This window comes from Mya arenaria, chromosome 2, assembly GCF_026914265.1.
Source record: "Mya arenaria isolate MELC-2E11 chromosome 2, ASM2691426v1".
NCBI classification, from domain to species: domain Eukaryota; kingdom Metazoa; phylum Mollusca; class Bivalvia; order Myida; family Myidae; genus Mya; species Mya arenaria.
In genome coordinates, this window is record NC_069123.1 from 44,303,071 (window position 1) to 44,328,265 (window position 25,195).

At 36.5% G+C, this 25,195-nt stretch overlaps 2 protein-coding genes across 2 annotated transcripts in view; one reads left to right on the plus strand and one right to left on the minus strand.

The window, feature by feature from the left end:
• LOC128205132 (leucine-rich repeat serine/threonine-protein kinase 1-like) overlaps positions 1 to 25,195 on the minus strand; it is a 45,580-nt gene that overhangs the window by 9,667 nt on the left and 10,718 nt on the right. Inside the window, exons 8-25 of the mRNA XM_052906578.1 lie at positions 23,269 to 25,025; positions 22,838 to 23,012; positions 20,174 to 20,341; positions 19,555 to 19,700; positions 15,873 to 15,981; positions 15,457 to 15,606; positions 15,047 to 15,169; positions 14,526 to 14,781; positions 14,238 to 14,370; positions 7,536 to 7,633; positions 6,808 to 6,927; positions 4,224 to 4,402; positions 2,942 to 3,991; positions 2,562 to 2,672; positions 1,900 to 1,965; positions 1,313 to 1,558; positions 755 to 1,009; positions 10 to 132 (exon numbers count right to left, since the gene is read on the minus strand). Coding sequence (XP_052762538.1) covers positions 10 to 132; positions 755 to 1,009; positions 1,313 to 1,558; positions 1,900 to 1,965; positions 2,562 to 2,672; positions 2,942 to 3,991; positions 4,224 to 4,402; positions 6,808 to 6,927; positions 7,536 to 7,633; positions 14,238 to 14,370; positions 14,526 to 14,781; positions 15,047 to 15,169; positions 15,457 to 15,606; positions 15,873 to 15,981; positions 19,555 to 19,700; positions 20,174 to 20,341; positions 22,838 to 23,012; positions 23,269 to 25,025 — 5,265 coding nt within the window. The remainder of the gene's footprint in view (positions 1 to 9; positions 133 to 754; positions 1,010 to 1,312; positions 1,559 to 1,899; positions 1,966 to 2,561; positions 2,673 to 2,941; positions 3,992 to 4,223; positions 4,403 to 6,807; positions 6,928 to 7,535; positions 7,634 to 14,237; positions 14,371 to 14,525; positions 14,782 to 15,046; positions 15,170 to 15,456; positions 15,607 to 15,872; positions 15,982 to 19,554; positions 19,701 to 20,173; positions 20,342 to 22,837; positions 23,013 to 23,268; positions 25,026 to 25,195) is intronic.
• LOC128205140 (uncharacterized) lies at positions 7,672 to 14,182 on the plus strand. The gene is made up of 2 exons (XM_052906590.1): positions 7,672 to 9,163; positions 10,282 to 14,182. The coding sequence occupies exon 2, from the start codon at positions 11,070 to 11,072 to the stop codon at positions 12,447 to 12,449; it is 1,380 nt and encodes a 459-aa protein (XP_052762550.1). The 5' UTR covers positions 7,672 to 9,163; positions 10,282 to 11,069; the 3' UTR covers positions 12,450 to 14,182.

Genomic DNA, 25,195 nt, shown 5'->3' on the forward strand with positions numbered 1-25,195 from the left:
TAGTTGTACCTCTGTTGTAAGGGTAGGTCTACCCCCATTTGACACATGCATGTTGATATTGTTCACGTCTGCCAGGGGATGGCGACACGTCAGTAGTTCAAACAGGAACATTCCAAACGAGAATATGTCCACCTGAAAAACATTGGAAACCTCTGGGATATATTTGCAAAGAACAGAAAGGTTTATTTGACCTGTTTTATTGAATTTGAAACTGTAATTGTGATGAAAGATGATCGCTTAAAGAATCACCTTCATTTCCATTTCCTGAGTGGAAACCAGTAATGATGTCCAATTTGTGGGACCATGAGAAAGTTCCACTGATTGGGACTATGCCTACAATTTTTTGGGCATCAATTTATTTATTTTGTATGTATGGCAATAAATGTACTTAGGCAATCAAGTACACAGGTGAATACACAAAGGTGAGAAATAAATCCACGATGAAGATTAAATCCATAAAGTATAAAAAAACAACAACTGGTTATCACTGAGTTATAAAGTAGGAGAGTAACATACCTTTTGTGGATCAGTTAAATCTTGACAAATCCACAAATAATAATTAATCCACAAAGTATCAGATTTTTTTTAAAATTTTTGCCTTAATGTTGTTTCTGGTTTTACTTCATTGGGATATTTTTTCTGCTTTAAGGATTCACATTATATTTTGTGGAATATCCCACTTTAAGCATGATTTTGACTTGGATGATACATGACAGCCAAAATATTCAAACACTGACCAATGTTTACCCCATACCTTCTCTGTGTATGTATCTCTCCCAGTGTGCACAATAATCTCGGGCGCAATGAAGGGTGGGGTCCCTCCAAACCCCCTTGCCTCCCCTCCTGGAAACACTGATTTGCTGATCCCATAATCCGCTAATTTTACAAGCACTGGTGCTGTAGGGCTCAGGTTGGTTGGCTCGGGTAAGTGCCAGGCAAGGACGTTGTCAGACTTGAGGTCTCGGTAGATGATATTCCGATGGTGGAGGTATTCTAGAGCACTCACAACCTAAAAGAAAGGTTTCAGACTCATACTTACAGTTTTGTTTCTGTTTTTTTCTTATATATATTTCTGTATTTAAAAGCCTCAGTACCGGTATGTTACCTCTGAGTCCAAATTTTGAAAAGTATTATGTGTTTCCTGGTTCATATTGATTTTTTAACAGTTATTATCTGCTGTGTGTCAGCAGACTTTCAGCATGTGCAAAGTCCTGGCAGGGAAAGTGTTTATCCAACTCTCTATGATATTCAATATTGGGTATATTTGAAAAAAGCAGTTTTCTAAGAAACAAATCCAAATATGTGTGTATACCTGTATGACAACCTGCTTTATGACCCAGATTGGCAGACATAGCCCATCTCTCTGTCGGACCTCCAAAATCTGGTTAAGGGATCCCAGAGGGGCCCGGGACAGAATCAGGGCAAGGGGGCGACGAGACAGCCCGAGTAAGGGCACAATGTGCGGGTGTTCTACTGTATCTAGGATACTGACTTCCTGTCGGGCATTCGTGTATGCGGAGCACACAGTTTCTAGGCTGATCTGCGGCATCTGCTGGTTCTGGTTAAAAATATTAAAGTTTGTTTATTAAAGACAAAGTTTTTTTAAAGACTGACATCACATATTGAAATGTAGCATAAACAGCTTTAATGAATTCATTTGGTGTTGGACTGTTGCTATGGTTTCCATTGCATGAGTCTTGTCCCTTGAAGTTTTGAGGTTGGTTTGTTAGACATGATTTTGTACAGCTTTTCCATTTCTAGTCTGAGTATACATGACCACAGCTTTCACTAAAATAATAATAATTATACATGAGAAATAACTTATGTGTACTAAATATATTTAGTAAAGTTTTTATATTTTCATTATTGCAGATACATTGTGACCTTTGAGCTGCTTACCTTCATTTTATCGACCTTGGCTGGATCATACAGAACTTTTATGGCTACATCAATACTATGGTCTCTCTGAAAGATAACCAAATCCATTTGTTAAAATATAAATATCACATCCCATGTAAGGTGATATCATAAAATGTTAGCCCATGAAAGTTAATGTCAACCGAGATGTTAGCTATCACCATCCATGGGATTTGGTATTAGTTTTATATTACCGAACAAATATTGTTTACACTGGTTGCGTATGGGAAAATGCCTACCCTATACTGATAAGGATTTTCTACAATAATTTATAAATGCCTATCTCGACCAGGTACTTAAGAAAGCAAGAAGTCTGTATTCAGACAACACATGATGCTGTTATAAATTATCACATGTGACAATACGGAGCAAATAATGATGACTATAAGTAATTGTATAAAGGAAAAGTCACGTGAGGTATGATAATATCAGTTATCAAAGTTAGATCCTAGTGCTTTGCTACATATGTGTTCACTAAGTTTCATGTAAACATCTTGAACGTTTTAAGCGATTGCCACATGTTTTTGCTTGACTTTGCCGCTGCCATGGCAATACCATGGATATGACAATACTTGGAACTTATATTTTTGAAAAGCAGAGGGATTATGAAAAGTTACATTTTAAATAAAAAATGGCAAACACACCCTTCTGAGTTTTCCTGCATACACAGTGCCGAACGCTCCTCGGCCAAGCTGGTCAGTTACGGTCAATGCATCATCTTCGATCAATAAGGAGACATCAAGATCATGGAATACCTGGAAAAAAGTAGCCCTTTTTAAATGTTGAAAATATACACCACTAGCTAAAAAGTACCTAGCAAGATTTAAATATGATAGTTTTAACATCTTCTGGCAATATATATATATATATATATCAATTGTCTTTGACAGTGACTAAATTTTATTTCTAGAAGTAAAGTATCATTATGTTTATTTTACCATCTATTGCTTTAATATTGAAAAAAATAGATGATATTTTTTGACCATTTAACCGGTGTCTATCCTTAACCCAAAAACAAACTTACAGCGTCTGGCGCAATGTGTATTTCTCGGATCACTCCATCTTCATTTGGCATCAGCAATGGTGACACTGATTTGTGAACATCACAGATTTCATCCATCCCTTCTAACACGTTCTTGATACAACGCTCAACAAGAAATGTGCACATTACTCTTTTTTGGTCAGTAACTTGGCCATTTTCAACACTGATTTCCAGATTTAAGTTAGAAATGCTAAAGGGTTGTGAGCTGGTAGCTGATTGGGTAATAACGTCCCAAGCTCCTTTGTCTGAAGATTGGTGCTTCACTTCCTGTTGTAAACAAGAAGGACAGGGAATTACCCTTGTTACCAAATATCGACCCAAGCAAGTTTGGCTAAAACGAGACTCTCCGATTTCCGGAAACCAATCCTGCAATAAATTGTCAATATGTTCTACAACCTTTGCTAAAACTCCGGTCTTAGCTTTTTCATCATGATAAAAATCTCTCTGTTCAATCGCCTGGAAATTCGAATTTCCTGATGCTGTGCTTTCATTAAAACTGAAGTTGAAGGTCAACTTATCAGCCCGGAATGATATTTCCAACAAGACGCTATCCTCAACATCCAGGGGATTCCAACTGTTATCGAAGAAGCATTTCATACACAGCCCATCGTTGGCATAATCACACATCCCACGACCATAGTCGGTACACGACTGCACCTCTTTGACCTGCATGATCACATTATCAAAGTACACCAGCTCAAAACCAGTCTGCCAGCAACGCCAGGAGGGTACAGTATTTTGTAGCTGGGGGCACCGGTCCTTAATTTCCTGGGGAATACTGAACATATTCACAACATGATCATAGAAAGACTCGTCTGATAAGACTTTGGTGATCAGACGAGGCCAAAATCCACTTGGGAAGTATGTCAGCAGGTACAGACGGGTGTTGGAGAATACTACATTGTTGTCTGGTTTAGTGTTTGCAACAGACATTTCACCTTGATTTGTAGACTGGTTTTGAAATGGCAGCGGGTACGAGTTGACGCTGTTCACTGACACATTAGGAGGTGATCCCTTTCTTCGAATTGGTACCTGAAAAGTATTCAAACTTCAACATAATGGAAATCCTAAACTACAAAACAAATAAACTGTTAAATGTAAAATATTGGCCGAAATTGTAAGGCAAGTCTTAAATGAATGTTTTCAGAATAAAAAAGTCAGAATAAAAAAAGTCTTAATGGTCAACATGAAACATGTCATTTCTTGCAGCGGCTGAATACAGCATTAAGTTAAAACCAAAAAACAAACACAAATCTATCCATACCGTAGCAAGAATTTTTGGGTCAACAATTTCAAAATGTGTCGGCAGAAGAGTTGGAAGGAGAACGTTCTGATCATCGATGGCCAGAGCGACTTCAAACTTGTTCAGGAGGCTGATAATGTACTGACCGATTCGGTCCGAGTGTCGGTAAATCGTAACCAGCTGCTTTTTCTGCATAACCCCTGAAACAAAAGTTTTTATAATAAGTTTTGATCATACTATCATGTTTAAGATTGACTGTTCAATAGAAATCATGCTGCAGCCAATTTCTTTGGTAGAAATCTGTACTATATAGCTATCTTTGATATGCCTCATTGATTCCTCTCAGTGTATTGGCCAATTGAATTTTCAGTACATTTAAAAAGACACATCTGTTTTCTTTAAATAATATTCATCATAGTCCATAGTTTTATGAGGGCATGGGAGTGAGAGGAAAAAAATGTAATGTAGGTCACTGCAAAAATCACCTCATATTTTATAATCAGTCATCAAAAACAAACTGGCAGCCCTTTTCAATCATAAGTCAAATGTTAATTGAGCTGCACAACATTACCCAAAGCAAAAAAATGTGCTCATCGCTAGTAATAATATATGACAACTGGTCAAAACAAGCAAATTGCCTATTTGGTAAATTAGATCAAATGGAAATCAAGTGTTGGTAAAATAGTATGACCAAAACATGCAATATGGCTGCAGAGTGATGGATATGAGTTTGTTTACAATTGTTGAAATAAGATAATATTGTAAATAGTGTAGCATCTAAATTTACTTGTAGCCTAGTTTTTGACTCCACATTAGCCAGTTTCAAACTAATGAAAAAAATTCATCATGGCAAACATTCTGATAAATTTACATGAAAATTGGACCAGAAATACTGAAAAAAATAATCCTTTAGAATGTCCTCAAGGTTTTTTTAAGACTTGACCTAGTGACCTAGTTTTTGACCGCATGTGACCTACAGGAAGTTTAAAACTAGCCAAAGATTTCATCAAGGCAAATATTTTGATCAAGTTTCATATAGATTGGAGTGGATAAAAAGCCTTGGGTTGTTCCTAAAACTCCCAGAAATATTGTGCCAGATGTACTGCTCCTAGCATGTTCCCAGATTATTTAACCTTGTGGCCTAGTTTTTGATCCCATGTGAATCACTTTAAAAATGCAGTGAGATTTCCTGAAGGGTAACATTCTGTCCAATTGTGAACATAATCTGACCAATCATTACCATAATATGATTCCACACAAAAACATCTTGAAAGATTTGACCTAGTGACCTATTTTTATCAAATATGACCCAGTTTTAGATTGTTCCAAGGTTTTATCATGGGGAACATTATGATTTAGTTTAATGAATAGTATCCCAATTAAAATGCTTCTAGTGTGTTCCAGAGAATTTTCTACAATATGACCTTGTGACCACGTTTCTGACCCCATATGACCTACTTTTACAAGCGTTTGAGACTTGATCAAGGAGAACATTCTGAACAATTTGAACATATTCGAACCAATCCCTACAAAAATATGGTTCCAATGATTTGGTTTCAGACAGAAAAACCTAGTTATCTTATTCTGATCATATGTGAACCAGTTTATTTTGTTTCAACAGTTTATAAAGGAAACAATTCTGATGAGGTTTGATGAATATTGGACCAAATATGATGTCTCTAGTGAGCTTCAAAGATTTTACAAGATTGACCTTATGACCAAGTTTTTGACCTCATAGTCACAATTATACAAGTGATCAAGATTTCATCAAGAGGAACAGATGGATGGACAGATAGTACATCAGAGAATAAGTAATCATTGCATGAAATGAATGTGCTGGGATATGTCATACCATTATAGAACATAAATGTGTTTGGATGTGTCATACCATTATAGAACATAAATGGGTTTTGATGTGTCATACCATTATAGAACATAAATGTGTTTGGATGTGTCATACCATTATAGAACATAAATGGGTTTTGATGTGTCATACCATTATAGAACATAAATGGGTTTTGATGTGTCATACCATTATAGAACATAAATGGGTTTTGATGTGTCATACCATTATAGAACATAAATGGGTTTTGATGTGTCATACCATTATAGAACATAAATGGGTTTTGATGTGTCATACCATTATAGAACATAAATGGGTTTTGATGTGTCATACCACCTTGAAACATAAATGCATTTGGATGTATCATAATATCAAAGAACTTGAATGTGTTTAGATGTGTCATAACATCAGAGAACTTGAATGTGTTGGAATGTGTCATACCATCATGAATATGTTTGGATGTGTCACCATGGAACATAAAGGTATTTAGATTTGCCATACTATCATTGAACAAAAATGTGTTTAGATGTGTCATAACATCATAGATCATAAATGCATAGTGACTTGTCATACCATCATAGGATACAATATATTGAGTGAGAGTTTAACAGAGGGTCAAGTAGAATACATCACTGTATCTGGTATTTTTACAATAAAAGAAATAATCTATAATAAAAATTGTAATAGATCATCAATAATATGACACTGTTTCAATTCTTTTCATTCAGATAAATCATATTCTACTAAAGTTGGATATGTTACCCTTATTTTCGATGCCAGTTAGTTTGTTACACACGACTCTTGCAAGCTGGTCACAGAGCCACTGGGGCTTTAAGAAGTACTGGTCTCGCAGGGCAGTGTCATCAAAATGGCAGATTACCCCTGCAAGATAGGAAAAGATACTTATTACTTAATACTTATCAGAAACACCGCAATAGGAAGCTAACATCCGTCATTGTTTTAAAGATAATCAGGAAGCGTTAGTTGTAAAAATATTAAAATATTACAATTTCATGAAGTTTGAAGGAAAGTAAAAAAAATATCTCAACCTTTGAAATACTTGATCCTTAATCCCTAAGACTGTTGGCAAATACCTTGACCTTTGACCAATTGACCTCAAAATATTAGGGGTCAACTACTGGTCAAGGGCTTTCTACCTCTTAAGTGTAATGATCTTGGGTCAAACAGTTCTCAAATTATTATCACAGTTGGGACAGATTAAAAAATGGCTGTGACCTTGACCTTTCAACTACTGACCCCAAAAACAATAGGGGTCATGTACAGGTCAAAGGCAACCTTCCACTGTAGTTTCATGGTCCTGCGGCATAAAAATAAAATATTTCAGCATCAGAATTTGTGACTGTCAACCTTCAACAAATGAACATATTATTTTTTCATCATTTTCTATTTCTTCATTTTCGAAGACCTCTCTTCACTGACATTATCATTTCAAGAATACAAAAATCCCATAATGCATATTTCATTTATACCATTCTCATGTAGGAAACGCGAAGCCTGGTGAATGTCGTTTTTGTTCCGGAAGTTGATTCCATCATCCACCACTGACATCTCATTCATAACCATCATGCTGAAAAACATGAAACAACATGGTAAATTATTGAACCCCTGAGTTTATTCTTTTATTACTACCTGACTTAGTGATAATTTTTTGAAAACCAAATGACCAACATGGAAAAGGATTCAATGTGTGCCGCAAATGACCCTTTACATGTTAATGCCAGTGTGTATAGGGTTGGGCATCATCACTTGGTCTTCACAATGTAATTTAGTCCTGTCACCTTTATGTCTTGTTATGGGAGATCTGAAATGACCTACAGATTTTCCTTTACATGCTAGTGCCAGTGTATACAGTTGGTCATCATCCCTCTGCCTCACTGTCCGCCATGTCATTTAGCTCTGTCATCTTCATGTCTGGTCATGCAAGATCAGGTTTTAACCCCTGTTACCTGCAATGCTGGGGGTAGGGGATCGTTCCATCTATACCACAAGGAGATTCTTCTACCCCTGCATCCACTTACTCCAAATGGTGTGTCATGATATGAATGTATTGCATCAAGACCTGATTTCATTCCAAGTGCGCTGATCCGCTCTGGTTGCCTATAGTGAAGTTGTCACCATGCAACTCATCATTGATCATCCCACTTGTCTCCCTCATCAGCCACGTTCACCTCCTTCTGTTGCAGATTTACATGCTGACCCTTATGTCCTCACATTTTTTAATGGATGAATATGTATTTTTGTTATAAAATCAGAATTTGTATAAGTGGTTCACAAAGATATAAAAAATAAAAAGATTTAGTGAGATTGAGTTTCCATGAACGTATCCAATCCAAAGCATGTTTTTGGACTGATATTAGTCAGATACTGATCCATATACCTTAAACAAGTTCATAATTACAGTTTTGGCAGATGTAACTCATTTTGCATTTAGGCTTGTAGGAAGAAATTGATTGCCTATAAAATAATATAACGACAGCCAATTGATCTCTGTTCTGAATATGAGACTTGTTTAGATCTAATCATAAGATTATTTGAATTTCCACCTTTATAGTATATTTTAAATTATCCTTTAAAAGCTAGTGTCAAATTTCAGTCATTCACATTTGTTTCCTGTGAAGTGGGGGTATATCAAGGAGCATACAAACTGTAATAACTTCATGTCAACTTTTTACATATATCAATCAGCAAGTAAATACATTTTAAATGATACCAAACTTGTATGGGGACAGCAGGCATCAAGTTTTAACATTTAGGTTAATGGAGCCATCAGGAAGCCAGCTTATTTGTGGGTCAGACACCTTAAGAATAGAAAATCATGCAGGGTGACATTTTGGAACTTCGGAAGTTTAAATAGACTTGATATTGTAGATTGCAGTTATTTAATTAATCCTTTATAATAAAGATAAAGAGATAAAGAGACATAAACCCGTCCTTCCTACATCACCAATAGACAAACACAATCATCTGATAAAACTTACCTGTTTCTATTTATAGAGAGCAGGAATTTCCTTCATGTCATTCAAATGATATTTTCTCAAATATTTTGAGGGATAAAATCAATCAGAAAATGTTGTGGTTACCTATATTCATATTGAAGGTAATGTTACAAAATCATTTCACTGGTTATATTATTATGTTACATGTTAATAACACTAACTAGTGTTTGAAAATCGGACTCCATTTGCAATCGATAATCGAATCGAATCGTACCAAGCATTTCGATTTACTATCGGACAATAATCGAAAGTTCATAATATCAGTAAGCAATTCATTCTTTATACATAGTATCATCATGATCATTTAAATGGTTAAACCTGGAATCAGTAAGAGTGATTTGCAACAGTAAGTAAATTTCCTTAACCTTTTCTGTCTTTAATAACTTAACTAAAAAACATAACAACACAACACATGCTTAATAATTGCACATTAATTGCAAAATGATGCACACCGCATCAAGTAAGTTATCTTAGCATGCTATCCATGTAAAAACATATTAAATATTTGTGAACCAGCTTAACATTCAATAAACTGTTATATTGAACATTTCGTTACAAAATCTTATTTTCATAAAACTTTCACAAAAAAGTAAATTAGTTAATTACAAACGATACCAAAAAAGGTTTTAAAAACAGAATGCATCGAGCCAGGATCACCGGTATTAGCAGGTAAGACCGGACCCACCACACCATAGAAACAGGTTATTGAAGAAGGTTTTATGAAATATATAAACAAATAAAAACGAGTTTGTAAGTCTTTAAGCAAAAGTGTTTACATTCACCGCATTTGTGTAAGAGAGTGACCTCCCATGTTAAAATGACTTCAACGAGAATTTACCGGAAACAAAAATTGACATTTACTCGACTTTTACCACAACAAAAAATATGTAGTTTCTGGAAGTAACATTAGCGACATCGATTTTGGACAACCACTATCGATTGTCGTCGACAAAGCATTGTCAGCTACGATTTATCGATTGTACTCGATTATTATTTCATTACTACCACTAACTCAAATTTTAAATTTGATTAAAAACAAAAGAAAAAGAAGAACATTGAAACAGAAAGTATACCATAGTATTTTTCAAGGAAAATCAATAAAGTAGAAAAAATAATAGCAGTGGCGGCATCTCAATAATGAGAAATATTTGTTTATCTTTAAGTCTGATTTTATCACTTAAATGCACATTTTTAGTTATATCAAGCAATAACCTTCCAGACAATGGACAGAAACAATATGCAGCTGCTGTCCCTGGGTCTGTCCTGGGTGTGGAGGACATTGGGGTCAGCAGTTACATGCGCACCAGGAGGAAGAGAACATGGCTGTTGAGGGAAACAATTGAGAGGATCATTTATGAGTCACACGTTAGGGCCCTAACTGTCAATTTGGCAGTCAGACAGAGGGGACCACAACACTTGGGATGGAGTCAGATATTGACACATTATATTGTAATGGTAACATGCCAGTAATACTAGCCTGGGGTGAATGGAAGCAGGGAATGAGGACTCTCCTTGTGGTAAAGCCTAAGCATTGCCCACCGCAGCACTGCTGGCTACAGTGGGTGAGACCTGATCTCCCTTTACCAGAGACAGAGGAGAAAGGGCCAAGTGACATGGTGGACAGTGAGGAAAGTGTACTGTGGACAAACACTCAAGTTGAGTATCATGAAACAATAAGAAAATACAGCCAGTCAGGAGAGATTGTTTGGCATGGTCCATCAAAAAGCTGGGATGAAATGTCGGATAATGTTTACGCCATTCATTGTGCCAGCCTTCCTGAAGAATGCAAGTTCCTATTCAATAGGCCACGCCCTGGTCACTGGCCAAGTCTTGGCACACTGGCCCAGGCAAAAAAGACAGGAGGGTTCCTTGTGCCACAGGGATACACTGAAGATCCTTCAAGACCAATCAGGTGCAAATCCACAACATTCCATGTGCCTCAAGAATATCCAAACTATCCCCTATCTAAGAGAGAGTGGAGATTTTCTACTTCTATGATGGAAAGACATGATGTTTGACATGAGTACAGTGCAGCATAAAGTTTATGTATTCCTTAAGATTCTTAGAAAATCAAACATAAAACTGATTGTCGATGACCGTTTCAGGCCATTCCACATTAAGACTGCAATGTTGTTTACCATCGAGACATATCCGCCAGAGATATGGAGGGAGGAAAACCTTGTTCAGTGTGTCATCTATTGTCTGACCACACTTCACAGATGGCTGAAGATCAAGTACTGTCCACACTACACAATATATGGGGTGAATCTGTTCACTGGAAAACTGTTCAAACATGAACAGAACAAACTGCATTCCATGATAGCAGAAATCATGAACAGTAACTTCCAGCACATGTTTTCAATTGAAATGGACAACCTTGGAAGAAGAATAACTTCTGTTTGTTGTTTAGAGAATACACAAGATCTTAACTCTAGATCTGAGTTGAACAAAGTCCAAGTAATGACTTTGTTTGGTTGGTATGTATCATATGCCTGTAAGTATATTGATTTGATACTTATTGGTGACCAGGTTAATGTAGAACAAAAGATAAATGCATACCTAGAAACACTGGTATCTAAACTTGATAATTATAAAGAATTAGAACCTGAATTCACTTCTTTGATAATACCACAGTTGTGTGGCAGACTTGCCTGCATCCAAGCCTCAAAGTGTATCTACCGGAACCAACCTATCACACAGAATATTATCCACCTATTCAGACTGTCCTTTGACTTTGACCTGCTGTCCAACAGACTGAAGTTTGCCTCAATGTTGTACTGCAGTTGGCAGTATGAGGCAGCAACAAACTGGCTGACCTGCTGTGAGGGCCTACTTGGACCTAAAGTGTGGCAATTTTGTTCATGTAAGGGAAGAAATCTAACCGGTCCATGCAAAGAGTTCATGGAAAAGGCAATCAACACATCATTCAAAGACATGCTACAAAAGTATACTGGCATTGATGTCCTGTTCACAAATCAAGAAATAAATTGTGTTCCACAACATCTGAGGTATGAAATGTTCAGAACAATTGTAGGTGAAGACAGGCAACAAAGACTTCCAGCAATAGACCATGAATGGATGGACAATATAGTGATTGACTGTATCCCATTTCTCCACTACCTCCAATACCTCACACACAGACAACTGAACCAACATCAGAGTAAACTCGAGGCACTCAACAATCTTCATTTCTACATATCTTCAAGTGAAGGTTATGACCACATAGATACAGTCTGGAATATGCTGGGCCACTGCTGGGAACTGGAGAACAGGCTGGATCTGGCCTGGATCTGCTACACACAATCACTGGAGATCTACCCCAGAAACAATTCTGCAAACTGGCATGTACATGTAGCTAGAATGGTCCACAATCAGTTAAATGGTTGAAATCAGAGTCACGTACCAAAATATTGCAACACTATGTATGAAAGCTGCAAAAGAGTGAAAACTCATAAACAACACCATGTTAACTGCCATGTACTACATATTTATCAATATTAGCATATTGAAAATGTGTAATTAATATATAATAAAAGAAAATATATGTTGTTTATTAACTTTTGAAATTTGGCTTCTTGCTGTCTTGGATTTGCATTTTTTCTCCTTTATGAAACTTCATACAGTACAGGCCATATTTTCAGGGAGTCTTTCCACGGTCTTTTGATCAGAGAACCAGTGGATTAAATGCTCTGGTGCGGGCATAAGTTTTGGCATGTTCTACTTTTAAAAAACATTTTATATAAACTAGTATTTCTTTTTAACTGAAAAGCACTATATTGAGTATATTTGTTGTAAGGAACCACTTAACGACAACTAAGTAGCCCCTTTACGATAGAGGTCAAGGTTAGAGTGAAATACACATTAGTGCATGATAATTGGTGGGGTTTTGATTGATTTAATGCTTTTTATTAGATTTTGGGGGAGACTCACTGTGAAAACGTAATTACAGGACCTAAGATAGGTGCTTAATGATGTTGTGCAGCTATTAGTTTCCCTTTTGAAATAGATAATTAATTAATTGAGTAACCATTGATTGAGATTGAGTTCTCATAATCTACAGTCTTAAAATTTATTTTCCATCAACATTCACAACAACATGTATTTTAAGGGCTATGTGTTAATTGAAACAGTGTTGTTTTGATACATGTTATTCATTGAATAATTTATAATTTAATGAATAAATGACAGAACTTTTTATTTATTTACTCTGCTTAAAAGCTTTCACTCGGCCACAGATGCAGACTCAAACTATAGCTCCATATTTGTGAAATAAAGTGGCACCTGTTGCATGGTACATAACTTAAGTTAAAACCAAAAGTAAATATGCAATACCAATACCCAGCAACACATAGTAAGAATCTAATGTATTCCAACACTTGACCATTCACAAACGTTATCAGCACAAACACGGTAACGAGACCAACCCACTTTTAAGATCATTTTCTCAAAGTCCCATAGGTGGTCTAATTAGAGGGGTTTTACTGTTATACACTTAGTATGTTAGTGAACAACCTCTCAGCATCTATGATTGAAATCAAGCATACCATAGAATTGAATTCCAAACATATCCCATCTGAAATTACAAGTTATCAATGACATGTTAAAAAATCTTCATTTATAGATAATCTTACCATGTCATAAAGGAACAAAATTCCTAGTGTGCCTGGTGCTTTAAAAATGTCTCAGCCTTTTTCCCAGAATAAAATGAAAACCTACCAAATGTGTATATTTAAAACAAGAATGGGGCAGAATGAATGCCAAAGCTAGTCTGTTGTTATTCAGTCAAAAAAGGGAAAATTATTAAATCTAGAGTTAAGGGCCTTGTTTTGCGTGTGTGTATTGTCTCTGGAAACATGTGTACCAATTTTCATTTGAATATCTTGGAACCATTCTTTAATTATAGCCAGACTTCAAGTCTTTGCATAACACTTACAATGATGTCACAATTGACATCAAAGCTATGACACTTCCGCAATTGTTATTCTTCGAAAAACTGGCAAGCCAACAAAATAAAAAAGAATGGATTCAAGTTTGTGCACTCTTCAATGTTATTCAAGGCTAAGAGTTTTGAAATTTATACTTCCATGAAGTAACTAATGAATAACAAGGGCCAAAGGACATTTTCGAAGTGTAATGAACAATTAAGAAACCGTTAATGGGAATGCAGAGACTCACATGTAGGAATCTTCATCTAGGACAGGATCCTTTCCCTCGCTCATCCTCCTCACAGCAATATGTTCGATACAGTGCTGTAGTTTCAGGTATTTCTTCGGCACTTTGTGACCCAACAGCTTCTCATTCTTACGAGCTGTTAGAGTAGATCAGTATGTGATTTAAATACATTCTGGCAAGGTATCCTTCATTATAAGATTATAAACATTTAAGATGGCAATAAGATTTTTTAAACTTAAATTTTGTAACAGGGAAAAGTGAAAAATACTTATTTATTGTTTCAATTCTAACCTGGATGGTTGAGTCTGAACACAACATCATAGATGGTACTTTTCAGTTTATCGATATTCAAAGTCTTCTTTCCTGATGCCACATTCACAATCTTGATGACATTTGGCAAACCACTGTACTCGTTGTCTTGGCGACAATATTTCTCCTGAATCTTTTTTACCATGTCCGCCTCCATTGAGCTTGGGAAGTGTTTACTCTTCGTGATCTCGTCAAGGTGCGTTCCCACAATTATCACTGCAGAATTTCTGGCCTGAGCCTGATGAAGCCATCACAATAAACATCCAAGACAAACTGTATGTTTCATTTACAAAAAGAGAATTGGAACTGTGAAGAGCAAAACTGGGTCTCACAGTTTATTTATAAACGATACTTTTTGACATCTTATCATATAAGTTATACACAAAGAAGACATGCAAATTATTTTGAGTCATGGCCATGGTCCAGGTTTTTGCAAGGCTATCAATATACGTTGACTTTTTTCTTCAAAAAGGCAGACGAGCTTACCATTTATCTTGTCATACCTGTATGTTTACGAGCCACTGTTTCAGCTCCTTGATACCCTTCTCCCCCTCTGTAAGGTTCCACAACACGAGATATAGAGATCGCTGACTGAGGAAATACTGGTGTGTTGCATAATACTCTTTCTGAGGAATGGAAGGCAATATGATATAAATTCACATAAATTAACAAGAGAATCGCAAGCTGACTATAGGGCATAACTCATAACTAATTATGAGTTATACGACACATATTTGCATTGTCATTTGCAACTTGTGTCATAAGTTACATGTATAATTCAATGATTTTTTAAGCTGTAGCCAAGATTTAAGTTTTTGCCTCTCACTGCAAACCATAGCTCATTGCTCTTCAAAAACCTTTAGAATATGAATTTTAGAAAAAAAAATAAAAAAATTAATCAACAACTTCTAACCTGACCAGCGAAATCCCAGGTCCTGAACTCGACCGCACCCTGCTTTCCATCAAAGATGAGTTGACAGATATCTATACCAACAGTTGATAATGGATCTCCATCTTTCGTCACTCCCGTCTGTGTGCTGTCCTCACGCTGGGTGAAGTGTTGCTGGAAGGTTCATTGGTAGAGTTTATAGTAAAGCAGCATTTATGTTGACATAATATTTATTTTTTATTTGTAGGTATTGATCAAGAAGTCCACGGATTTTAATTTGATGTCATTGAATATCAAACATGATCTTAAATTAGCTATTTTTGGATAAACATTATAACTCAATTTTTACAATTATTTTGAAATTATAAGTTATTTTCTATAGGTTACTCTTGTCAATCAGGCAGTGTTACAATTTTTTAAGATGCAAGAGGTTTAATTACCAAGGACGCCATTGTTCTGCCTTTCTTCATCAGGTGTTTGAGCAGAGAAGTCTTGCCAATTTTGAATGAACCAACCAGCATCATATTCATACAATTGTATTCCTCAGCCCTGGAATAAGCATAAGTAAAACTTGATGGATTCTCCTGTTGCATGAATAGCTAAAGCTCTGGAATGAGCATGGGTAAAACTTGACTGATTCATCTGTTGTATGCATAGGTAAAACACATTTAAACTTACAGACTATGTCTGAAATGTGCAAGTATATCATTTTTGGTAACACCTGGAATAAGCATTTGCCAAACATGTCAGTTTAAATGGGTTTTACCAAACAAAGTAGGACCAGATTACACGTTTCTTTATCAGACAACTAAGCAATGTCATAGTGTCAGAATTCTGGAAAGGCAAAACTATATAAGCAGTGCATCAAATAAATGTATACATGTTCAACTCTTTTTTGCATATCAGCTTACAGTGTCAGAATACTGGAAAGGCCAAGCTGTAAAAACAGTGCACTGAATAATTGTATATAAAAAATTTATGTTCATCTCTGTTTCCATATCAGCTTAAGCTTGATATATTGCACTATTTGACGAACATGACAAGCCTATTTTACACTGGCTTTTAAAACGTGTACAAGTGATTGTTAAAACTTGGAAGTTGACAAAACTATATTTCATTAAGACAGGGTTAAGGGCCTTAATATACACATGTGTATTTCCTATGGCAACATGTTTGCAAATTTTACTTTGAACATCTTCAATGGTTTTTGACTAATGGCCAAGATGAAAGCTTTTACAAAAACGCTGTTGACGACGACACAAAAATTATGACAAAACCTTGACTAGTTTACTTCTTAAACAGGCGAGCTAAAAATCAATGCAGAAAAGAATCTGTTGAAAGTGAAAGTTGACTGCATCACTTGTTAATATGCCTTTATTAACTGGATGTAGAGTTTACACTACATCTAACAATCTTTGCATGAAACACAATTAAGATAATTTAAATCTAAAACAAGAACTGTCACAGGGTTATGACAAATGCCCCCGATTTATCCTTGTTGATATAGGTAAGACTAAATTGACCTCCAATTGTGACCTTGACCTTTGAGGAGGCTACAGCTTAAACAATCATATAAGTTATTGACTGATGGAGAGATGGAAAGACAGATGGAAGGACCGATGCGCACATGGGTCTTTGTTCAGTATTTTCCCATTACTACCCATTTTCAAAATATACCCAGCAATACCCTTACTCTAACTTACCCTAACTCAACAAGTACTATTAAACAAATTTATTTTCTATATGGAATGAAGGATAAACTACCCAATATATATCCATCAGTATGTGGACAGATTGACAGATGTATGGAAGGACAGTGCGACTACTATATGCCCCACTTTCAGGGCATAAAAATATCATTATTTAATAACCCGACAAAACAGCCATTAATCACCCATTGGTTGGTATCCGCAATATAAAATGGTTAGATCGGGCAACAAATAGGGAAACAAAGATATGACATATACAACATCTTTGTCCTTGCATGATATTTTTGTCCCTGTTCACTAATAACATTTACAGCCAATTAGCATGCGTTAGGTAGGGTCACCTTTTCATGGTCACTTCTTAAGTTGGAAATATTTCCTGTATCTCCCTTTTTGGATGAGCACAAAGTTTAATTCATTTTCATGAAAATATTGCAATAGATTTATACACTTGACAACTAATAAAAAAACAAGTAAAGCAAAAACTGGATAATTGTTTTGGGTAACCAAACCCAGATGTCTCCCCCATGCTTATCTCATTCAGTTTATTGACATTTGACGCTGGCAGATCTGGAGCCGATTGTGGGTGCTGTGTGGATGAGGTGAACATTCCACACAAATGTAATGAAAAACATTGATAGCTATCAACAGAAACGCAGCGAAAAATGACTGTGTAACACAATGGACAATCGAGCCCTAGTAAACACAAATATAATGGAACAGGTGCAGTTAAATTGGTTAAGAAAAATGTGTCTTTTTAAAGATATTCTTTAATTATCTTTATAACAAATATCCTGTGCACAGAATCAAATTATTAAGACCTTTCAATCAGAACCATTTTTGTAACTGGACAGTGTATATTGTGTCATTAGGTCTTGAAAGTAAAAAAAGTATATAAAGACACCTTTTTTTACTTTAAGGACTTGACAAATCCATTCTCAGCAACAAAAAAGGTATCGATTGAAAGGTTTTATTAATGCACAAAATAATGGACATTTTTGAAAAACATTTATTTTTGCCTTAAAATTAAGGATCCCACGCTATAAAACTTTTGAAAACTATTGCTGGATTCTCCATTAATTTCAGTTAGTAAAATTCAGGGTGTACTGAATTACCCTAATCTCCTGGCCCCAATTTCTCGAAACTTCTTAAGTCCCTTATAACAGGATTAAGCTAATCTCACTATTTTTGTTGTTCTATAAAATGTGTTATATTTACTTCTTCAAGAATTTTTAGAAATTATGTAGGAATAATCTGTATGATTATCAGAATAAACTATTTTTCATTTATCAAAATTCATTTTCAGTATGTATTTTGGCTAATTGAAATAAGCGACTTATGCCTGTTAAGCTTAAGAAATTTCAAGAAATTGGAGCCTGGTAGTCATATTTTCACAGTATTAGAATATAGAAACAAACCATAAACAAGTTTCATGAAAATCTAAAAGGTTTTTATTAGATTTGACTAGAGATTCATTAAAATACTTCGCCATTAGAATATCACTAAGAAGATCGATGCAGATATAAAATCTCAAACCTTTAACCATTTGTGAGCTTGACCTTAAGCAGTCTGTCTGGAATATGAAAATTGCAGTTGTCTCAATATTTTAAACGTTTCACCAGTGTCATAAAAATCCTTCAAGGGGTTAGAAGATATTGAGTGGACACAAAAGTGAGACAGACAGATGGGTGGACAGACATCTGTGCTTAAAACTATATGTCTCAATCTGACATGGCATGAGGGGAGACATAAATAACATGCAAAACACAACAAGGTGATATAGTTATACTTACCTCTCACTTGTGATGCAAAGAAAATATTGACATTAAGGTAGCCCATGGACTATTATGCAAATTTGGATGACATGTGACCTCAAATTATTGCAGTACCTCATAACCTGTTCCAAAAATTGGCACAAAAAAGTTGTTTAGGCCTTGAAAGATTGCTAAATAGGCTACCATCTTATACTGTGTATAGGACACTAGCAAAAAATGTTGAAAAAAATGGGTAAAAAACTCAATATAAAAGAAAGGATGATATTTCACGTCCAGTTTGAGATGAAGTAAAGAACAAAATTACAAACCACAACAACTTTTATTCATTTTTGCTCCTTACTTTACACATCAATAATAAGTGAGCAATACCATTTCAAATCACACCAAAATTATCGGGGTCACCAGGCATCCAAATTGAACATTAAAGCCAATGGCTAGATAAAATGACATGACAAGCTTACTTTTACACAGGATATCTTAAGGGATATTTGAATATGTACAAAGAAAAGAATGGGTAAAATAGCACTTATGATTGGTAAAAGATTTTGACAAATTAACAAAGTATCATGATTATTTACTGTGTGGTAGCTTGGATGAAAAAACAAATCTTAACCTAAGTAAAAGGCTATTCAAATACTCACTCTTCAAGAATAGATCTGAGAAACCCTGTAATATCAGCTGCCCTGTTGTGTGCCCCTCTGATAACATCCTGAATGGGGCCTTCCAAGGGGCAGCCCTGAACCTCAATGTGGTGCAGTCCATCCAAGAGGCCTAAATCAGGAGGAAGCTGAAATGATAATTACTAAAAGTACATATGTTCCCATTAAGCTCCTACAATCACATCCTGAACAAAACCGTAATGTGATTAAGACCTTCTAAATCATAGGAGGCTTAAAAATTCATTTTTCAGAGGAATAATACGTTTTCTTGGGTGCCGCACAATTTAAACCTAATTGGGACTGACAAGACATATTTCAGAACTTTTTGGAAAAATGATACATAACAGTACAAGATTTTAACAACTTAATTTTTACATACCATAATTAGATTGGTGTTCTCATGACCTTGACATCAGACAGGGAAGCATTTAGATGGTTCAAGGCCTGATCAAGAACAGTGCAAACATACCATGTTGAGTTTGGTGTTTTGATTCAGGTACGGTGATCTCAGCGCTCTCATCTCCTTGGCGTCAGATGGAAGTGCTATCAGATGGTTGTCAATCATGTTGAACAAAACCAGTATAAGAGATGCTATACATACCATGTTGAGTTTGGTGTTTTGATTCAGGTACAGAGATCTCAGTGCTCTCATCTCCTTGATGTCAGATGGAAGTGCCATCAGACGATTGGCATTCAGGTTAAGGGAAAACAGCGATGGCAGCAGAACCTGGCGCTGTATTTCCTGCTCCTGGGTTTCCTTGTCTGCAAACTATAGAGGAAAGTCATACAGTATGGAAGATTATCTAGGGCTTATCAGCAAAACAGTTCTACCTGCTTCTCAAATCAATAAAGAATCTATTCACTTTCATACCTCTTATTGCTCATTGGGGTTTGGTTTTGCTTTCTTTGCCGTATTTATTTGAAAACAATTCGAAAAGTAAGTTGAGAGAAAACTGTAATAGGGTTTTAGACAGGGTGAAAATGCACAATGTTTACTAGCTATGAAAACTTAAATATAACAAGAGATGTTTGTCAAACATTATGCCCCCCCTGAGCGCCATGTTGTCAGGATTATATGGACAATTGAATAAAATATGCATGGACCGATATGACAGCTGATTTGTTGCCGTTAAGGCAGTTTTAAGATTATGACCATTAAAGTGTGAGGATAGAGTGTGTTATGACCATGACCTTTGACTCTACGAACTCAAAATCCAGAGTCATCAGCTGGTCACCAGAAACCTAAATGTCAAGTTCGAGGGCCATGGGTGCAGGCATTGTCAAGTTATCACACAGACAAGTTTTTTTCGTTCAAGGTCACTGTGACCTTGACCTTTGACCCAATGACCCCTTAAATCATAAGGGGTCATCTACAAGTCAGATGCAACTCCAAGTCAAGTTTGAAGGCCATGGGTTCAGGCATTGTTGATTTATCACTCGGACAACCTTTTACCATTCAAGGTCACTGTGACCTTGACCTTTGGCCCGATGACCCCCAAAAGCAATAGGGGTCATCTACTGGTCAGGCCCAACCTCCAATTCAATTATGAGGGCCATGGGTGCCGGCATTGTTGAGTTATCACTCGGACAACCTTTTACCATTCAAGGTCACTGTGAACTTGACCTTTGACCCGATGAGCCCCAAAAACAATAGAGGTCAGCTACTGGTCAGGCCCAACCTCCAATTCAATTATGAGGGCCATGGGTGCCGGCATTGTCGAATTATCACTCGGACAACCTTTTACCATTCAATGTCACTGTGACCTTGACCTTTGGCCCGATGACCCCAAAAAGCAATAGGGGTCATCTACTGGTCAGGCCCAACCTCCAATTCAATTATGAGGGCCATGGGTGCCGGCATTGTTGAGTTATCACTCGAACAACCTTTTACCATTCAAGGTCACTGTGAACTTGACCTTTGACCCGATGAGCCCCAAAAACAATAGGGGTCAGCTACTGGTCAGGCCCAACCTCCAAATCAAGTTTGAGGGCCATGGGTGCAGGCATTGTCAAGTTATCACTCGGACGACCTTTTACCATTCAAGGTCACTGTGACCTTGACCTTTGGCCTGATGACCCCTCAAAACAATAGGGGTCATCTACTGGTCAGGCCCAACCTCCATGTCAAGTTTGAGGGCCATGGGTGCAGGCATTGTTGAGTTATCACTCGGACAAGCTTTAAAATTATTTTACCATTAAAGGTCACTGTGACCTTGACCTTTGACCCGATGACCCCCAAAATCAATAGGGGTCATCTTCTGGTCAGGCCCAACCTTCATGTGAAGTTTGATGACCATACGTCCAGGAATTGTTGAGTTATCACTCGGACAAGCTTTGGTCTACCGACGGACCGACGGACCGACTGACCGACATACCGACATGCCTGTGCAAAGCAATATACCCCTCTTCTTCGAAGGGGGGCATAATAAACACGACCAATAAATAAAGATTTGTGTTTGAAGTAATTTTAACCCTCAGCTGCCACCTAAACCATCAATTTTGTAAGTTTTAATCATAAAAAAAATCAGCTTTTTAACAAAACAGAAAAACTTTTTCTATATTCATCTGAGCCTTCTATTCTTAGGAGATTATGTGCACATGCTGGGCTCCATGAGGACAGAAGGGTCCTACCAACAAAGACAGGGTGCAGCACCCTCCTGTTACTCTTTAGCTAAAACCCTTCACTATTACGAAGGCAATAATTGTAGGGATTTAATTATTGTGACTTTAAATTCAATTGTTTGATTTATGTTAAAATCATTCATTTTCAGTATTTATCTGAAAGTTAATTGAAAACCAGCTAATTGAAAACCAGCTAAATATTTTCATTGTAAGGGTTTAAAAGAAAAGGCCAACAAGGACTGTAGAAAATTAAAATGCTAATTGTTATAATTGCAAAATGTGAAATAAAGTTCACATAATGAGTTTATAAAGAAAGAAAAGCACCTCCAAAGGAATCCAGTGCTCATCTGGGGGGATTTGCCAGTTAATACAGGGGCGTAACACGGCGTTTATTCAGGTCAGAGTAATGGGCATTGACACACATGTGCATATTTTCACTAGTAAGATGAGAACATATCTTGAACAGTTATTGAGTAATGGACAAGGTTCAAGATTTAGCACATCAACGCAACTCAAGACAACATGGCTATCAGTGAGTCACTGACACAATACCTGGACTTTTTTTAAAAAACATACAAGCTAAAAATGAAAATCAACAAGGAAACTGTTCCAGGTAATTAGTAAAAAAATCTGTCATACATACGTTCTTTGATTGTTCGAATGTCAGGTTGGACCTCAGGACCACAAGGCCCTCTAGTTTATTGTGTGAGAAGTCCAGCATCTCAAGGTAATCAAGCCTGGTGTGGGCTCGGTGGGCGCAACACGCTCCACTAGGCTGGAGCCCAATGAAGTTACCCGATCTTGACACATCAACACCCCTAAAATAAAACATATTTTTTACCCAAAGAAACCTTAAGAAAGCGTGCATAAGGCCTCGCTACAAAATCAAGCATTATGGTTAAATACTAGTCAAATGTTTTCACAGGTGTTTACAAATTTAAGCCTTCCATTTAATAAAATCCTGACTCAAGTAGAATAGCAAATAACTCATTTCATAAATACAACATTTCATAGCACAACAATTTCAAAATCTTGCTCATAAATAGAATTATTTTAATAACTAAAAGCAAAAACCTGGCTTCTTTAAAGTAGCATGTCCTTGTTTTATCCTCATCTTTCCAATCTTCCATTGTTTCTATCATGTTGTAACTAAGGTCCAACACTTTCAGAGACTTTGGGTAAGCCGCAATGTTACCCAAGCTTTTTAGCCTGTTTCTTTTCATCTCCAAATTTTCCAATCTATTGCAGCAACAGGACAAGAATTCTGGAAACCTATCAAGTTGGTTCTTGTTAAGCTTCAGAGTTATCAGCCCTTTCATCTGAGAGGTTTTAAGTTCCTCATCATTGACAGTAAGGCCTCCTGTCCAGTGATTGGCTCTTTTCAAACTGTGTTTGATCACATGACTTTCAGTGCCTGATTGGCCGGGCTGTGTATCAGTGCTGGAATGAATGTCTGGGTCTTCTCCATCACCGCATGTAGATTCAGAGTCTGTCCTAAATGAAAGAATTGGCCTAGGAAGGGTCTTCAGTTTGTTATCACTTAGATCAATGCTTTTCAGCTGTGGCGTGTCCCAAATACTTACTGGAACAGTGTTTATGTCATTGTTACTTGCATTGATCACTCTTAACTTAGGAAGTTGGAAAATGTATTCTGGAATTGTTGAAATCCTGTTATTTTGGATGTTTATTTCCTCTAACCAATTACAATTGACGTCAAAATTTCTCGGAGACGGAAATTCTGCTATCATGTTGTCAGAAACCGTTAGCGAAGTGAGTGACGGCAATTGGAGGAGTGGAATTGGAACAACTGTTAGGTTGTTATGGGACACATCAACTCTCGTTATTGCGTACAGGCCAAACTGTCGACGTAGATTCATGTTTGAAAGTGCAGGATTCCGGAAGTTTACAGTTGTGCTTAGCCACTCCTCTTCTATTGTGGTCAAAACTCCAAGATTTTGCCAACGAATATTCACTGACTCTTTTGGAAACACTTGTTGGTATTTTTGATCATCTGAAACCTGCTTATCCGAATCTTCCATTTTAGCACATGACTCGTGGAAAGTTTTCTTCATATGAGCTTTGTTAATGTTATTCTGTGCATCATTACTTGCTTTGTACTTTAAAAAATGGCCAACGAAATTAGGCTTGGATTTCACAGCTTCTTTCAGAACAAAGTTATTTTCATCCTTGGCATCATTTTCTAACAACTTATTGATCATAAGTAGATCATTGTTTTTCAATGCCAGTTTTAACAAAACGTTATATTTCACATCATGTTCTATGCCATGCAATTCTAGACTGGCCCCAGCTCTTACTAGTTTGTCAACTATATGTAAGTGACGGTTTTTTACTGCTATGTAAATGCATGACAACTTATGATCGCCAGGGTTCACAGACTTGTACATCACTGATTCGTTACTTTCCATTCCTATATTACTAACTGGCACTACATGCTCAGACTTAACACTGATTGGATGGAAGTCAATGATTTCAGACTCATGACTGTCTTGTGAGGAATTTTCACTCAAATTTTCATTGCCTTCAAATTTTCTACCTTTTACAGTATAACTCAACAAAAAATCAACCACTTCTTCATGACCGTTTTCACAAGCTAGAAACAAGGGTGTTTTGTCGCTCGAGTTAATACTACTCACTGGCACAACCAGACTGTACTCAATTTGATTGGTCGAATCAAGCACAGACTGGTACAAGGCTGGTGGGTAGTCCCAGGCCAGTAAAAGCTTTACTATTTCTAGTGAACCAGTCTGGCAGGCAATGTGGAGTGGTGTGTCATTATTGTCGTCTGCTAATCGACAACACTCTGGGTGACGCTGAAAATATAACAAGACTAACATTTTCTTCACTGCCAGTTAGTTTTTCTTTAATTCACAATGATTTGAAACAGAGGTAAAAATATATTCCATTTAACAAATTTATTTGATTTTTCCACCTAAATATTTCAAGAGACAAAATTCGATAATTTCTCACATTAAAATTTATT

Excerpts from the sequence above, each read along its gene's own strand:
- LOC128205140 (XM_052906590.1), top strand. The coding sequence starts at position 11,070 with ATGATGTTTGACATGAGTACAGTGCAGCATAAAGTTTATGTATTCCTT.